Source organism: Marmota monax, unplaced genomic scaffold (genome assembly GCF_021218885.2).
Source record: "Marmota monax isolate L192 unplaced genomic scaffold, Marmota_monax_Labrador192_F-V1.1 WCK01_AAM20220418_F8-fsc00007, whole genome shotgun sequence".
Classification (NCBI taxonomy): domain Eukaryota; kingdom Metazoa; phylum Chordata; class Mammalia; order Rodentia; family Sciuridae; genus Marmota; species Marmota monax.
In genome coordinates, this window is record NW_026692781.1 from 29,106,761 (window position 1) to 29,126,073 (window position 19,313).

Below are 19,313 nucleotides of genomic sequence, written 5' to 3' on the forward strand. Positions count from 1 at the left end.
ACCAAATTCTACTTTTGTATCTGAAGCTTATCAATCCTTTGGCCTTCTCTCAAGAACAATTTTCAACTTCCATATACTTTTAAATCCATTCTAATCAAGCATTCACCCCAAAATGCCACCAAAACTGCTCTTGCTAAGTCACCAAGGAATCTAATGGTCAATTCTTAATGCTCATCTTATTTGACTTATCAACAACATTTGACAAAATTCGCCACTTTAGTTTACTTAACAACACTCTCCTCATTCTCATCTTCCCTCACTGTGTTTCCTTTTTAGTCTGTTGCTGATTTGTTTTCATTTCATCTCTTGAAACTGGAGTGACTCGGGTCTCAGTCCTTTAGACTCTCCTTTTTTTAAATCAGTATTGACTCCATCAGTGACCTTAGTCAGTCTCACCCCATCTTTATACTATCAACCCCCATGTATTATATCCAGACTGAACCTCTTCTCTCTAACTCTTAGCCTTGGACTACAATAGTACAAAAGGTATTCTTGAAATGTCTAATGTGCATCTCAAATGCAAACCTGTCTAAAACTAAACTCCTAATCTCCATATCTGTTCTCCTATGTCTTCCCCACCTCAGTTAATGGCAATTCAATCTCTTTAGTTGTTCAGCCAAAAACCTTGGGGCCATCCTTAACTCTTTTCCTTTTATATAGGCCCACCATACCTGATCTACCAGTAAATCTTGTTGCCTCAACCTTCAACATTTACATCAGCCTAACCATTTCTCACCACTTCAACTGCTAACAACTTGATTTAAATCACTATTATTTCTTTCCTGCATTACTCCCAAAGTCTCCTAACTGGTCTCTGTTTCTATCCTTATGTTCCTTCAGATAATTCTTAAACAGCCAAAATGATACTGTTAAAACTTTAATAAGAGCATGCCCTTCCCCTACTTGAAAAGCTCTCTAGTGGCTTTGCATTTTCTTACAAACAAAAAGCAAAAATCCCTAAATTGCCTATGTCTCTACAATCTGTCTGTTCCCCTCCCCAACTTCTACCAACTCACATGATCTGTTCCAGCTACTCCAGTTTGTTTTTCCTTAAAGAAAGCATGTGTATGCCTGCCCATATAATTGTTTCCTCTGTGTAAAGTATTCCCGCCCCCCTTATATATTCAAACAGGCCACTCCATCATGTATTTGGTATGAATTAAACTGTCTGGTTCTCAAGAGGTCTTCCATTTATAATTTTAATCCTCTGCCTTTGATTACTTATATCGTTTTCCTGTTTTAGTTTTCTCCCTGACATTTATAACCATATAAGATTGTATGTTTTCTTATCTATTATGTTTATTATTTACTTCTCCCCACTAAAACATAAGTGGCACAAAGACTTGAAGTCTGGTTTCATTCTCTGCTATATTTACTTATGGCCTCATGTGATAAAAGAGGTTTTCTTCACCCAGAATGTTCTCCCCCTTTCTCATACCAAAATCCTATTCATTAAGATTCAGATGTTCTCTAACTCCTATTGTACTTTCTTATAATTGGAACCCTACTTTCTAAAAATCTCAATGTGAAAAATAGATTATTAGTTCTATTATAAACAACATGTAGTCATTAGAAAAATACTGAAACATAAACAGAGAAAGAAAAATACTATAAGTATATAGCAAAGGTTTCTTACTGTTTATTGTAAATGACATTATTTCATTTTGTGATCACATCTTATTTATCTTATCCATTAAATGTTATGTAAAGGTCTGTACCTAATATAACCTGTTTCCTCCCATAACACTCATAATTACTCAGGTTGACAAATTTTGCTTCTATTACAACTGTGCTGAGTTTTGTGGGATTTTTTTAAATTATATTTAATCTTCTATTTTCATAAGGTCCCCTCCCACTTTTTAAATATTCTTCTCCTTACCCCAGCTTCTGCTTTATGACAGAAAACATTTGACCCTTGACTTTAAGTCTGGTTTACTTCACTTAGCATGATGTTCTCCAATTCCACCCATTTATCCATAAATGATGATTAAATTCTTTTTTAAAAAAAATTTTATTGCTTCTTTTTTAGTTATACGTGACAGTATAATTTGTTTTGATATAATTGTACAAGCATGGAATATAGCATATTCTAATTAGGACCCCATTCTTATGGATGCACGTGATGGTGGAATTCATGATGGTATATTCATATATGGATATAGGAAGATTATTTTGGATTCATTCCACTGTCTTTCCTTTTCCTGTTCCCTCTCCCTTCCCTTTATTCCCCTTTGTCTAATCTACAGAATATCTATTCTTCTTCTCTCCCCGCTTATTATGGTTAGTGTCCGTGTTTCAGCAAAAACATTTGACTTTTGTTTTTTGGTACTGAATTATTTCATTTAGCCTGATAATGGTGTACATTCCAGGTCTATCCACTTACTTGAAAATGTCACAAAGTCATTCTTTATGGCAATTTCATCCTTTACAGATGATTAAAACTCTACTGTGCATATATTACATTTAATTTAACCATTCATCTGTTGATGGACAATTAGGTTGATTCCATAAGTTGGCTTTTATGAATTTTGCTGCTATAGATATTGGTATGCATGTATTAATATAGTATGCTGATTTTAGAACTTCTAGAAAAGACCAAGGAGTGGGATAGCTAGGTCATATGGTGGTTCCATTCCTAGTCTTTTGAGGAATCTCTATACTGTTTTCTAAAGCGGTTGTAATAATTTGCATTCCTCACAATGTAATTCCTCACCATGGATTATTCTTCATATTCTTAATTCTCATTCTAACTGGAGTGAGGTAAAATCTCAGTGTATTTTTTTATTTGCATTTTCCTGATTGTTAAGGATGTTGAACATTTTTCCATGTTCCCATCTGTATTTCTTCTTTTGAGAAATGTATACTTCTATCTTTTGCCCATTTATTAATGAGATTATTTCTTTGGTGTTAAGTTTTCAAGTTCTTTATATATTCTGGAAATTAATCCCCTGATGGAACAGTAGCTGGTAAAGAAGTTCTGTCATTCTGTAGGCTCTCTCCTCCTTTTCCATGTGAAAGGTTTTAATTCAATGACACCCCAATTATTGATTCTTGATTTTATTTTTTGAGCTTTAGGAATCTTACTGAAGAAGTTCTTGCACCAATATGCTAAAGAGTTGCCTTTATGTTTTCTTAAAGGAGTTCCAGTGTTTCTAGTCTAACTCCTAGGTCTTTGATGGACCTCTGAGTTGATTTTTCGCAAGATGAGAGACAAGAGTCTGCACATGATATCTAGTTTCCCCAGCACCATTTGTTAAAATGGCTATCTTTTCCAACATGTGTTTTTGGCACCTTTGTCAAAGATCAGATTATTTTATGTGTATTTGTCTCTGTGGTGGTCTTCATATCTGTTTTTAAGTCAGTACCATGCTGCTTTTGTTTTATTTATGTAGTACAATTTAAGATCAAGTATTTTAATACCCCCATCATTGCTCTTATTGCTCAGCATTGCTTTGACTATGCTGGGTTCTTTATTTTGCCATATGCACTTTAAGACTACTTTTTCTACTTCTGTGAATAATGTCACTGATATTTTGGTAGGAATTGCATAGAATCTGTAGATTGGTTTTTTTTTAATAGTCATTTTGACAATATTAAATCTGCCTAGCTATGAAGAAGGGAGGTCTTTACATCTTCCAAAGTCTTTTTAAATTTCTTTCATTTTCTTAGTTGGATTTATTCCCAAATATTTTATTTTTGAGGCTACTATGAACAGAATATTTTTTTTTAATTTCTCAGCAGATTCATTATTGGAGTACAGGAAACCTATTGATTTTTGTATGTGGATCCTATGTTCTGAAACTTTGTTCAATTTGTTTGTCAGATCTAGAAGTCTTCTGGTAGAGTATTTTTGGGTCTTCTAAGTATAGGATCATGCCATGAGCAACAGAGGTAGTTTGACTTCTTCTTTCTCTATTTGTATCCCTTTAATTTCTTTCTCTTGCCTAAGAGATCTGGCTAGAGATTCAAGAACCATATTGATTAGGAGTGAAGAGAATGGACATACTTACACTTGTATTGTTCCTGGTTTCAGAAGAAATGCTTTCAGTTTTTCTCTGTTCAGTTTGATGTTGGCTTTGGGTTTGTCAGACAGAGCCTTTATGATGTTGAGGAAAGTTCCTTCTATCCCTAGTTTCTTTTGTTTTTAACATGAATGGATACTGGGTTTTTGTTGAAGGTTTTTTCTGCATCTATTAAGACATTCGTGTAATTTTTATCCTTGACTCTATTTATGTGATAAATTATTATACTTATTGATTTATACATTGAGCCAACCTTGTAGCCCTGGGATAAATCCAAGTTGATCATGGTGTATAATCTTCTTAATGTGTTTTTAAAGGCAGATTGCTATTAAGAATTTTTGTGTCTATGTTCATCAGGGATAATGGTCTGTAGTTTCACTTTGTTGATATGTCTTTATTTAGGATCAGAGTGATACTGGCTTTAGAGCATGAATTTGGAAATGTTCCCTCCCTTTCTATTTCATGGAATAATTTGATAAAGACTTGCATTAGTTCTTCTTTAAAGGTCTGGTAGAATTTAACTGAGACTCCATCTGGTCCAGAGTTTTTCTTTGTTGGAAGGCTTTTTGTTACTATTACTACTTTAATCTTGTTGCTTGATATTGGTCTGTTTAGGTTCTCTATATCTTCTTGTTTCAATGATTAGGTTATATCTACAAAGTTGTTAATATCTTCCAGATTTTCCAATTTATTGAAATGTAAGTTTTCAAAAATAATCCCTAATGGTTCCCTGGATTTCAGATATATCTGTTTTGTATCTATCAGTTCTAAAAGAGTTGGTTGTTTTTTTTTTGTTTGTTTTGCTTTGGTTTTTGTTTTTAAAGTTTTCTAAATTAAGATCAAGTCATTTGCAAATAGAGTTTTACTTCTTCCTTTCTGATTTGGATGACTCTTATTTCTTTTTCTTAGATAACTGCTCTGCTTAGGACTTCCATACTATGTTGATTACAAGTGGAATGAGTGGGTAACTTTCCCTTGTTTCTGATCTTAGGGGAAAAGCTTTTAGACTTACTTACCATTGAATATGATATTGAACTGACTATTTCCAACAGTCTATTATGTTTCTCCATTTGCTCTTTAAGCATTATATTTCTTTTCTCTAGGAATTACACTATGCAAACTTAACATGAATTAGCATAAATTAATATTTCGCCATTCTTTCCAGAAGAATCTTGCAGTGAAATACTTCTATTTACTTCCATCTTTTTCACAATTATTATCAAATATTTTTTCTTCTAAATAAGTTATAAACTTCATAAAACAGGGACTGGGTTTTGTAGCTCAGAGGTACATCCCTTGCCTAACATGCCACAAGGCCCTGAGTTTGATCTGTAGTACTATAAAAGCAAATGCCTCAGACCGCTTTTTTTTTTTTTTTTTTTTTGCTAAAATGAATGCTTTCTTTAATCTTTTTATTTTGATTCAAGTAAGAAAAATTGCAAAAAGAAAAGGATGAAGGTTCCCATATATCCTTTACCCTAATAATAACATTTTACATAACCATAATTATCCAAATCAGAAAAATAACACTAGTGTAAAAGTATTAACTAAACTGTAGACCTATTTTAAATCTCACCAGTTTTTACACTAATGTGCTTTTTTTCAGTATTTTATCCAGCATAACAACTTGCATTTATTTCTTAGTCTTCTCCAATCTGTGATAGTTCTTCAGTCTTTCTTTTCTTCTTTTTTTTTTTTGTGAATGACCCTGATATATTTGAAGAGTATAGGCTTTTTTTTTTCCCAGTCTGTCTTTCAGTTAGGTTTATCTGAAGTTTTCTCTTAATTAAAATGAGGTTATTTTTGGGGGGCAATAATGCCACAGAAATAATGATGTATCCTTTTCACTATATCAGGTCAAGGGGATTTCTGATGTTGATATATCACGTCACCGGTATGTTAATCTTGGTCAAGATAATCTCCATCAGGTGTCTCCACTATAGTTATTTGTAACAAATAATAAATATTATAGAAATGAAACTTTGAGATTATGTGAATGTTCTTTTTCTTCTCAAACTTTCACCCACTAACTGTAGCATCCATTTGTTGATCTTGTCTGGGTTGTTCTCCTAATGATTTCAATTTTCTTCTTTCCTTCTACTGGTGACAAAACTACTCTAACACCTTTATTTTGCCCTCATTTCTGAAGGACATTTTTGTTGAATATGCAATTTTAGGTTGAAAGACCTCCTTCTCTAAGACCTTTACGATATTATTATATTGTTTTTGGTTTTCATTATTTCTGATGAGAAACCAGTGGTTAATTTACTGTCTTTACCTACAAGTAAAGAATTTTTCTTTAGCTGCTTTTAAGATTTTCTCTTTACTTTGCTTTTCAGCAATTTGACTAAGGTGTGATTTTCTTGTGTTTACCATGTTTGACATTCAATAAACCTTCTTGGGTCTGGTGTCCATTAGTTATTCAAGTACTTTTTCTTCCTGTATTTCTATCTCCTCTTCTGGAGCTTCAAATAGAGATGTATTAGGCTTTTCAGTATTGTCTCATAGTTCCTGGGTCTGTCCTTTTCATCCTTTTAGCATCTGTGCTTAAGTCTGGTTAGATTTTACTGACCTGTGTTCAAATCCAGAGACCTTTTCTTCTGTAATACTAAAAATCTCATTTAAGCCCATCAAGTGATTTTTCAATTCTGGTATGCTTTTGTTTCAGTTCTAGATTTTTCTTGTTGTTTGTAGTTTCCATATCTCTCAGATGCCCTTTCTCTCTCATATTATGTCTATATTCTATCTTAAATCCTTACCTTTATTTGATATTTTTAAGATGTATTTAAGCATTGTTAAGGTGAATACTAAAGTAACTATTTCTTTAGAGCTAGGAGAGTCCATTCTAAATTGTGTCATGTATGGGGTCTCTGAATGCCTACTATGTTCAGATAGGTCCTTCCTCTTTAGTTAGTTGGAATGCCTGTCTCCTGGCACCATGCTCCTCTTGAAATATCAATTCTGCATATAACTCCACAGAAGCTATTGTCTCTAGGATTTGCACAGTGATGCGCCAAGGAAGGTAGTTGTATTTCATTCCTGACATTGTTTGGTTGCTGCACAGAATAATTGCCAATGTGTTTTACTACTCTTTTAAATTTCTTTAAAGACAAATAGTCCCTCATATTTATTACACACAGGTAGATACACTGTATCACTTTCTCCTTGGTTTGCCATTGCCTTGCAGTTTCTTGCCCTGTGTATATGCAACATGGCATTCAAGATTTAAAGAATGTAAATTTTTTCTTTGCTTCCTTCCCTTCTTTCTCATACTCTGTCCCACAGAGCCAACTCAGCAGTCCCAAATCCCAATTTTCTGCCTTCTTATTGATATTAATATGCTCTGCTTAATCTCTACCTACTTGCCCCATGTACAGAAAATATTTCTAGATAGAAAGCCAGGGAGATTAAGGAACTCACTTATTTTAGAGATGATAGTCCTTTACTGCTTGGTTGGATAACACTTCAAAACAGGTGCTTCAGATATCCGGATCAGTTTCACAACTGTTTACATATGCAGGTAGTCTACTCTAGTACCACTTACTTAGTCATGGCTAGACTCAGAAATTCTTTTTTTTTAATATTTATTATTTTTTTAGTTGTAGTTAGACACAATACCTTTATTTTAATGTGGTGCTGAGGATCTAACCCAGAGCCTCACACATGCTAGGCGAGCACTCTAACACTGAGCCACAACCACAGCCTCTAGACTCAGAAATTCTTTTACCAATATTTTACCAATGGTTTTTAGTAACTGCATTGTACTCCTAAATTTTTTATATTTAGAGTTCTAAAAAACTACTTTTTCCTGTATTCATGAAAAGAAAGGTAAATTCAATTTAAACTTTAAAACCTCCACTAAGGTCAAGACAACAGACTCTAATATAAAACCGTGCCATCTTTGTCTCAACATCCATAGAAACAAATACACGATTTAAAATATAAAAGATGCTCATAGTTCACACTAATACAGATCTGAATGTTTAACTTTTACCTTGTAAAGTTTGAGAATTGTTTTAATACATTCATGCACAAACTTGGTCTGCTTCTGAAGACTTCCCCCATACAATGCCACCAGTTCTTCATTGAAATTCACACTAAAGAAGTCAAAGTGGTACTTAAAGTCAATGTCTTCTGCTTTTCTAAGTGCAATAGAGCCAATAGAACGAACTACAGAGGAAAAGAATAAAGTGTACATTAAACAAACTTTCATCCATTCTTGCTTCAAAATCTCTTAACAAAAAAACCTTATCGTAAATACATACAACTATTTTGGGTAATACCCATTGATAGTACCGATTTAGTAGAAGAAACTAACCTAGCAGCTACATACCTTGAACATACTCAGTATGCCCTAAATATTTTATAAATTAAATAAAAAGTGGACAGGTCACTCTGTACTTGCTTTCCCTTCAGCAGGAACAATAATAGGTGAAAGGGGAAGGATTCTTTGAAGAATAAAAAACAGAATTTTATCACACTTAATGAGAATTGTAAGAATAAGAAAATTCCTATAAGAAATGCTTGCCCACCATTTGGTTTAGAATATTCATTCATGATTTGTCTCTTTCTCTTAATCCTGACATCAAATCACGTGCAAGCTCTACCATGCTCTATCTTCTAAATATGTTCCCAGGTGAGGCTTCTCACCATTTCTACCACTATCATCCTAATCCAAGTATGATCACCTGCACTGCTCTAACAATCTCCTAAATGGTCTCTCTACTTCTACTGCTTTTGTTTTGTTGCTTTTTATAAGACCTTGCACAAAATTTATTATTGATTACTTTAAGGGGTATAAAAACTGAAGTATATGGTTTAGGAAACAAAATACCTGTTTGCCATTCCATTTTTTAGTATACACATACTATAACTCACATATTACACAACTCACCATGTAAAAATCAGTGGGTTTTAAAATATGAAATATTTAGTACCTCTTACATATATTGTACAACCAACTCTGAAATCTAATGTTAGATATTTTTAATTACCTCAAGAACAAAATCCTGAGATCATTAATATTCCCTCCCATTCTGCTATGCATTCCATTCCCTGGTAAACACTAATCTACTTTCTGTCTCCATGAATTTGCCTACTCTGCATATTTCATATAAATGGGATGATCGAATGATATATGGTCTTTTGTGACTAGATTTTTTACTTCTCTTGATGTTTTAAGGTTCACCCACAATAAATCGTGTATCACTCCCACCTTTAGACTACTATGAATAGTACCATCATGAATATCCGTATGCAAGTTTTTGTGTGAATGTATATTTTCATTTTTCTTGGGTAGACACCTAGGAGTAGGATTGTTGGATCATATGAGAGCTCTATATTTTATATTCTGGGGAACTGCCAAACTGTTTTTCAAAGTGGATGTGCCATTTTATATTACCACCAGCAACGCAGAAGGGTTCCAATTTCTCTACATCTTTGCCAACACTTTTTATCTACCTTTTTGATTATAGCTATCCTAATAGGTAAGATTTTGATTTGCATTTATCTGATGACTAATAAGGTTTAGTATCTTTTCTGCTTCTACTCATGCTTAAATAGCATATTTCTTTGCAGCAAAACCAGAGTGATCATTTTTTAAAAGTAAGTTATACCTACCAGATTTATTAAAATTTTTAAATTTGACAATTTCAATATTATCAGGTTGTGGAGCAAAAGTAAGTATAATGTGCTAATTGTGAGAATGTACGTTAGCATAAAATAAAATAAGAAGGTATACATAACTTGCAACATGGAATTAACACTCTTTAAGTATCCGTCTTTTAAAAATACAGGTTTAAGAGCTTCAAGATACATGCAAAAGAATACACATTATTTGGATACTATAGACTAAAAAAAAAGTGAACAGATCATCGCTCACCCAATAACTTGGGTGAATCTTATGCTGAGTGAAAGAAGCCAGAAACAAAAGCATATATATAGAATGAATATATATTACAAAGGTTAGCAGCCCCAAATAGGTACATATTAGGGATAAATATTTGGGTATTAAAACCTTAAATAAAATTTAAAAAAATTACTATCCTAAAGTTAGGACTGTGATTCTGTCTGGAAAGAGGGGATGGATTTTTAAATCATAACAGGCACACAGTCATTTCCAGGATGCTGGCAATTTTCTAGATAAGACCTGGGTTTTGGTTTCATAGATGTTCACTTTGTAATAATTTTAAACAAAATAAATATATTTTATATTTTTCTCATATGTTATAGTAACATTTCAAACATAATAATTATCAAAAAATCAGATTATATAATTTCTTATCCAACACTCTCCAAGTTTCCTACCTCCCTTACATAAAATTTCAACGTCTTTTCCACAGCTTATCTGATATAACAAGTGGATACTTTTCCATTCTCATCTCTATTCACTTTTCTCTACTCACAGTGCCCCCGAATATGCCAAACATATTCCTGCTTCAGGAGCTTCCCCCAAATAGTCACCTGCAATTCTTCGCTACATTCAAGCCTCTGCTCAAATGTCATATCCTCACCAGGCCCTTCTTGATCACCTCATCTAAACTAGTCACCTTCTGACCCTGATTATCCTATATCTTCTTCACTGTTTTATTTTTCTTTCTAGCTTTTAACATTACTGATAGGTTTATTTGATGACTGTGTTCCCAACAAGAATATGTGTTTGGTGGAGGAGGGACTTTATTTGATTTTGGTTTGCTCTGGATCCCTAATGCTGTCTGGCTTATAATAAGTATCCCATAAATATTTGTTAGATGAATAAACACCTAAGTAATTGTAGTACATGTTGAAACAAATCTAGTCTCATTATGCTGGGAGCCATTAGCCAAGTAGGTATGACAATTTCCTTGCCAGCGTACCCCATGTTGCTGACATGTTGCAGTGACATTGAATGTATGTGACCTTGCTCAAGGACCAAGGCAGATTAGGGTGTTCCCGGTTTTAAGATAATCGTGTTTAGAGCGTTCCCAGTTTAGGTTCCAGGTTTAAGGTTTAAGATTATTCCTGCTGGGAATAGGGCGTATCCTGCTGCCTGAGTTCCCCTTGAGTTCTCACGGGATTCAGACAATATATTTTGGAGATAGAAGCCCAGTGGAGGTGAATTTGGGCAGAGAATGTGGATTTCCCCAGAACGTGATTGTAGATGGCTGGTGTGAGTTCGGGAATAAAGAGTTGCTGTTTGAATCTACAAGCTGTGTGGTGGCTCGTGATTGTGTGCCCAGCCAGACTGTGGCATTTGTGCCCAGCCAGACTGCGGCATCATTATATTACAATTCTAGTCCATTTAATATCCAAGAAAGCAGATTTCACTTGAGAACAAAATTATTTGCAGATTTGCAGAGTTAGCTGTTATGCCAGAATTTATTGCCATTCCCCTAGACTTTAATGAATTTGGAATCTGCACATATAACTTTCCGATCTTCACCTTTCTGCATTATCCTCAGTACTTCCAGGTCTTTATATCCAAAAGAAAGAAACCAATCTCCTCTCTTGTTTGATATAATATAAATTAATGATTTGCCTCTCTAATCAATGCTTTAGGTTCTATTCCCTTATCCTCCATTTCCAACATAAAGCTTTCTTCTGTTGATTCCTGATTATCTATACAATTTATTTCATTTCACTCCATCTCCTTCTTTTTCTCCTTCTCACTCTGCAAAGTAGTCTTCCAACTCTTCTTTTCCAGTTCTTATATGTGTTCTCTCTCACTGGTATCATATTTGGGTATTTCAGTAATCCTAACACAATACTTACTAGAGTAAGCATTTCATTCATTTCATCTGATTCACGGAGCATGTGTACAATGTGAATTCTTTAATGAATATTTTTTTTTAAAAAACATTTTTAGTGGTTCTAGGGATTGCCAAGAACACTCAATCACCGAGTTAGGCCTCTAGCCCTTTTTATATTTTTATTTTCAGTCAAGGTCCCGGTCCCACTAGGCTGCCCAAGCTGGCCTCAACCTTGGTGGTTCTTCTGTCTCAGCCTCCTGAGTAGTTGGGATTATAGGCATGTGTCACTATGCCTGGCTTTCCTGAATTTTATAGCTTTCAAAATTTATTTCCAGTACTTACCTTGCTTGTAACTTCCAGCATTACCAGGAAGAAAGAGAACTGGAATTCCTGTCAAAGGGAGAATTTTGTGTTCTTCGGCATAGGATCCTTCTCCATAAAGATATAACTCATATGCTGGATAGCGTTTTGCCAATTTCTTTGGAAGTTCTATTTTCTGTAGCAAAGAATTATGTAAATAAAGCAGGTTCACTTATTAGTTTTATTAACACAATTCAAACTCATATGTATTTCTGAATTATACAACTTTAGAATAGTGCAAAAAATATATTAAACCACACTTAATGCAGAAAACAAGTCCCAGTTACAGTTTATACATATAAAAAAAGACTCATTTCTTTAGTTATATTAACTTGGAATCAAGTTGTCTTCAGAAAAGAATAAAAATGGGATTACCTGAAATTCTAATAAATACATATGGGTCAAAGAGCTTATGACAATGGCAGAAAAGCACTGGTATATGTCAGCAAGTTACATGTTAACATAATTGGAAATGCATTTAATTTAGAAACAGTACTAATTTTACTTAAAAATGATAAAAGCTTTCCATTACAAAATCAATCATTTTTGCCATTTTAACTGATCTGTAATGTTTCTACTTTCACTCAAGCCCAACTATATATTCCAGCTGTTACATCTTTAAAGGAAAGTAAGTTAGATTTACAGTGCAGTTTTCTGACCTCTCAACTTAATACACTTAACAAATACAACATGCTTACCAAATTAATCTGAACTTTTATCACCACATCTTGGTCAAGATGTGTACACTGTTCTTATCATAAACATTCCAGTGAATTAGCATTTGTTTCATTTTTTTCATTTTCATGCATTGTTTCTCAGCAAACCTTAAATCTACTCTGCAATTCATGTTATTATATACAAAATAAGGCAGAAATTAACATTAAATTGTTGTTGTTGTTGTTGTTTGGTGGTACTGGGGATTGGACCTAGGGGTTCTCTACCATTGAGTTACATTCCAACTCCTTTTTGTTTTGAGACAGTGTCTCATTAAGTTGCTTAGGACCTCATGAGGCTGGTCTCCAATTTCTGATTCTTCTATCTTAGCCTCTCAAGTTGCTGGGATTACATGTATGTATCACTGAGCCTGGCTACTTTTTTACAATGTAATATAAATTCGGTCTTGTCATCCCCAAAGGGTAGACTTCTGTAAAAGAGGCAAAGTATAAACTCTCCTCTAAGTACACTGGATGAAATATTTAAGTAGATATCAATAGATTAATGATCTAGCAATGCTACACATATATGTTTGATGAAAAATTTTTACTATGTGAATTCAAAAACCATAAACAATTGTTAATGACTACTGAAAAACCCCATTGTTCAAAAAAACTCACTCTGATCATTCATGCATATTCCTGAATATTTCTTTGCAGATATTACCTTCCATAAACAATCTGTACCAATTATATCATGGAAACATCTGTAGAGATTACTTTTTGTTTCAGAAATTAGTATCCTTAGTTATCTCCCCAAGTACTCAAAATACAGAAATATTAACTCCACTGTTTGTTTCATAAGCATATGGATACTTCAATTCAAATTAGTCCCAATATTGATTATGTACAATATATAATCAAAAGTGAAAAAGATACATTTTATCTTTTCAGGTACATATCAAACAAAAGGAAACCCTTAAGAGAATAAAGAAATATTTTTTAACTCCTCCCAAATAAGAACAAAATTTGATATAGCAGTACACGCATATTAGATCATTTTTCTTTTAAGTATAGTAGCTAAATAAAGTTCTGAACTAGTTGAAAAATTAACTCAGAAGAATAGAAACTATCAAATATATTTTTAAACAAATATTTAATTTCCTATATAGAGAAAAGCAAGCAAAACAATATATTTTGTATATTTCATAATATAATATTATGAAAGCAATTTTGAAGTGAGAAAGAACATTCCTAAAAAAAAAAAAAGCAATGCAGGGGTAGGGTTGTGGCTCAATGGTAAAGCCTTTGCCTACCAGCATGCATGAGGCCATGGGTTCAATCCCCAGAACTGGAAAAAAAAAAAAAAATCAGATGCAGGGGAAAGTAGAACAAAAACAGAGGCAAGAATGGTGGGAGTTGGAGGAAAATGGAAAATGGCAAAACTACATTTTCAGACAGTTCAAGATGGAAGTGAGTGGCAGGAAGAAGGAAAGGTAATGAAATAGTTTAACAGAAAAGGTATAGGTATACAAAAATGGTGTTGATGAGAAAACTGAAGAGGGTCAATGAGTTATGAAAGAAATATATCAGTAGGATTCTGATATAAACTGTTTTATGTAGATTATCAAAAATGAGCAAACAGTCACTCCAAAAAAGAACTTTAAGATCAATTACCTTTATACTTAAATATTATCTCTACCATCCTGCCCCTGGTTGGGGCTGTTTGTCCTTCTCATCTGTAACTTAATCCTCTTTCAAAAGACAAAAATCTAACAAACTCCCAAGTCTAACAAACTCCCAAGAACTAGAAAAATGATGATTTAAGAAACTAAAATTCTTATATGAATATATAAATTGATAGGATATGTATCTTATAATTGTGAATAAAAACTGCAAAAGAAGTTTGATCTTCATAATTTAAAAAAAGGAAAGAAAAAATTATCAAAATAAACACAGTTATAAAGTTCTTAAAAAGGGTTCTAAGCCTTTCGTTCATGCTACCCCAGAAAAGTCCTTTGTGGAGGGAATGGGGAGAAGAAACGCATCAAGGACAACTCTTTCAGACTGGCCTCTCCCTTTCACAATCTTCCTACTACAATCTAAAGTCCACATTGCTTTCAAGAAATACCTTACTAAACATTCATCTTATGTGTTTTCTCACTGTACATAAAAATAATGAAGACGCGAAGAGATCTTCAAATGGTTTTAACTATTTTCGCCCATTTTTTCATAACTTACCATGTTTTAAAATTTATTTTTAATACATTTTTAAAAATCAAGATTCAAAGATATACACTGAAGAGGATTTCTACTACCCTTGGTCCTTCAACCATCCAATTACCTTCCTCAGAAGGCAACCAATGTTAACTGTATGTTTGTGTTTCCAGAAATATTTTACATATAGCAGCAAATATATTTAAAGATTATTTCCCCCTTTTTACATAAATGATAATATATTATAAATACCACTCATGCCACATGTCCTGGTGTCTTCTTTCATTCATATATGCTATATAAGTCTGCAATTTTATTTCTGCACTTCATGAACTACACATCCCACATGCCAAATTCACTACATCTTCTTTAAAACCTCTGAATACCCAAGACAAACTTAGATGTTTTCCCTTCTTGGAAGAGTCTTGTCAAACTGCCTATAGTGAAATGATGACACCACATTATATTGTAACTATATATTACATTCCTGTCCCCTCATTGTATTATAAAGATATAAGTTAAAGGCACAAGGACTGATTATGACTAATTCCCTCTCAGACTAAGTATGTAGATATACCTGGAACACAGTAATCATTCAATAAATGACTTGCTAAACAAACATCATACTTAATAACAAAATATGACTCAGATTTCAATATCAACATTTCCTTTCTGAGCAACCACTGTGTCATATATATGGAGAGAATCAAACAAATTAATCTATAAGAGAAAACAAGTAATTTCTTCACAAATTTTACAATCTGCTTAAAAGCATGGCTATCAATTATTTTGCCTTGCTATCATCAAGAAACTTTAAAGGATAATGTGTATTTTATCTGGCAGACTTAAGGTATGTTCATGAAATGTTCAGTTAACTCTGACAAAATAAATCTAGGAAAATAGGTAGAGGATGAACAGAAATTAACAAATTTAAATTCAAAACTTCATTTTTGCAGTTTCAAACTCCTGTTCCACCTTTAAAAAAAGACAATAAATTTAAGTGTTTCAACTACCTTTCTATTTCTTCTGCTGGATGACGGAAGAAGATGCAAATGAGCAGTAAAAAAAAAAATAATGTCATAAAGGAAGAGAAGAAAACCCATAGACTAGGACAACCCACATGTGGATATCAATATGAGAACAATAAGAAACCTAGATAAAATTATAATGAAAATCAGGCAATATTTAAAATGTTTTAAAAACATTTTTATTTATATAAAAACCATTTGGTTCTTAAGAGAATAACTTCATTTATCTAAAAATCTCACCATATTCAAAATATCTCATTTCTACAGACAGGTTTTAATTGTATTTGCAAAATAACATAACCTGATGTGCAAAAATAAAAGAGTCAAACATAAATACTATAGTGAATTAACTCAGCCTTTTGGAGCCTAAAAGTAAAATTTCTAAAAATGTATATCAAAAATTCCTGCCATTGTATTTTACCATATTAACAAACTGACAAAAGTATATAACCCCCAAAGGTAATTTGAACCAAAACAACTAAATACAGACTACTCACAGCAACAACAAAGCCAAATAGCTCTTCTGCATTAGCTACACTCATTTTCTCTTTCCAGTCAATTTCCTGAGACAGAAAATTTATCTGTAAGGTCTGTATGCTTTGTTCCAAATAGGAATTCCTATGATTGCAAATATTAAAATAGCTTCAATAACTGTGGGCAATCTGAGTAAATGGAATTAGTACAGTTGTTCCAAGATGATTTTATTTTAACCAAAGTCTTCAACGTATAACAAAACTAAAGTGACTACTTCATTCTACTGGGAGTTCTCTAATTATTAAACCACAGGCAATGAAAGGGGATTATAATAAGCTCTACTTCCAGTTTTAAAAAAACTAAACTAAAAGCCCATGCATTTCACTATTAGACCCTGACAACCATAAGCCAGCATATTCCAGTTTATTTGCTTAGAAATTAACAATGTCCCGTAATATATTAAAATCTCCTTCAGTAGCATCTGAAATCCAGTGTTCCATAACTATTTGTGCAAAACCAAGGTAAGGATCTCAAAACAAATAAAATCTAAACTTACTAGAATTTTGCCTATGTGGAAAGTGTGTTTTTCAGCAATTTAAATCTGAAGTTTTAAGATTGAAAATAACAGCAATGCAATCAAATAATATACTCCTGCACACAGAAACGATCCCATCTTGCAGTCTTCATCACTCTAAAGAAAAAATCTGCTATGATTTTAAAAGCATACTAAAAATGTTCGTTATCAATATGTATTATAGTACATATACATTTTATAGGAGTTGTTATATAGGTATTCCATTTAGAAATAAAAGAATCGCTCGGGAGAAATTTCTTTGGACAGCTGTGTAATTTGTCACCTTTTCTTTTTACAGCTGGTCATGAATGAAATTCTAGATTCTACTATGCCCAACTAATGAAGCGACTGACTGAAAACATTCAAAATGGAACAGATGAGATGGGGGGCGGTGACTGAAGGGCCGAGTCTCTCTTAAATTGCGAACACAGGTGAAAACACAAAATAATACCATGAATAGATTTTTTTTTAAATTTTTTATTGTGGGTTGTTCAAAACATTACAAATTTCTTGACATATCATATTCCACACTTTGATTCAAGTGGGTTATGAACTCCCACCTTCACCCCATACACAGATTGCAGAATCACATCAGTTACACATCCATTGATTTACAAATTGCCATACTAGTGTCTGTTGTGCTCCGCTGCCTTTCCCACCCTCCACCCTCCCCCCTCCCCACCTCTCCCCTCCCCTCCCCTCCTCTCTCTCTACCTCCTCCACTGTATAACCCTGAGGGTCTCCTTCCATTACCATGCAATTTCCCTTCTCTCTCCCTTTCCCTCCCACCTCTCATCCCTGTTAAATGTTGATCTTCTTCTCCTGCTCTTCGTCCCTACTCTGTTCTTAGTTACTCTCCTTATATCAAAGAAGACATTTGGCATTTGTTTTTTAGGGATTGGCTAGCTTCACTTAGCATAATCTGCTCTAATGCCATCCATTTCCCTGTAAATTCTATGATTTTGTCATTTTTTAATGCAGAGTAATACTCCATTGTGTATAAATGCCACATTTTTTTCATGCAACTGGTAAGAAGGCCTGGCTGCTTGGCAATAAGCATGAAAACAGGTGTGCATAAGCACGCACCTACACCCAACCTACAAAACAGGTGGATCTGCAAAAATCGCTACAGGAGGGAAACGGAAGAGTTTCCAGTTTAATTACTCACCAGGTTACTCTTTCACCCATAGGTAAAACCCTGCAGCCTCCCCAGGTGTATATCTAGCCAATATACACTCTGCAGACGCTCGGTTCTTTCCCAGAAGAGTGAAATCTGATGTGCGTATCACTGGGCGCGAAAGGAAGAATTTAGGTGCATGAGGAGCAAAGAAGGGTGCAGGGGCACCTGTTAAGGCAGGAATGCGAAGAGGACGGAGTTTGGGAGCAGGGGGAAGGGCTGGGCCCCCCTAGGAGAAGAGCTGGTGCCCAGGATTTGGGGCGGACGAAGGGAAAAGACCGCGGAGTGAGTAGGACCGGGCAGGGAGGACGCTCAGGAAACCGCCTGTCAAACACCCTGCGGTGAGAGGCGGGCGCGAAGGGCAGGTAAGGGAATCCGAGGAGGTCTGCAGAGTATTCCCGGGCGGAGAAAAGAGATGCAAGGATGGGGTACGCGGGGCCCATAAGCTCCGCGAGCCAGGAGGGGAAGCGCACAGGAGGACCAGGCGTCCGGTCCGAACCTCTGAGCATCTAGGTGAGGGCGGAATCTTACCTGATACTCGGGGTACTCAAACATGTAGCTCATACTGCATCTGTTCTCCTCGAAACCGAAGAAGACATCCCACAGCCCCAGGGTCGCCATAAAGACCATGAAGACATAAAACGCCAGGTTCCAGAGGTTGACCGAGTGAAGAAACATGGTGGTGCTGCCAACGCTGCCGCCACCGCCGCCGCGGGGCTGCAAGCACTGACAGAGCGAGCCGAAGACTCCGGGCCGCCCCAGCCGGAGCCAGCCGAGCAGCGCGCGCCTGCGCGTAGCCGGCCGCCCGCGAGCCCGCCGCGCAGTGCGCCTGCGCGCAGCCACCCCGCGGCGCCTCGGGCTGGCGAGTCCCGGGGAACTGGGAGGGGGTGGTGTTTGCAGCGACCGCACGAATCTGCCGGAAGAGAGAAGGAGTGAGAAAGCCGAGTGGGCTGGGCTGGAGGGTATAGGGGAAAAGAGGAGGGGGCCAGGAAAAGGAAAAGGGGAGGGAAAGAAAAGAGAGGGGGATGGGAGCCCGGAGGCGCGCTGGCAGAAAGGCTGGAGTGGGTTCCGAGTGGAATAA

General features: G+C 35.0%; 1 protein-coding gene across 1 annotated transcript in view; it reads right to left on the minus strand.

Moving 5' to 3' along the window:
* Nucleotides 1–18,995, minus strand: part of Pgap1 (post-GPI attachment to proteins inositol deacylase 1) — an 89,308-nt gene extending 70,313 nt beyond the window's left edge. Inside the window, exons 1-3 of the mRNA XM_046447427.2 lie at nt 18,764–18,995; nt 12,092–12,245; nt 8,017–8,192 (exon numbers count right to left, since the gene is read on the minus strand). Coding sequence (XP_046303383.1) covers nt 8,017–8,192; nt 12,092–12,245; nt 18,764–18,910 — 477 coding nt within the window. The 5' untranslated portion in view covers nt 18,911–18,995. The remainder of the gene's footprint in view (nt 1–8,016; nt 8,193–12,091; nt 12,246–18,763) is intronic.
* Between the last annotated feature and the right edge of the window lie 318 nt (nt 18,996–19,313).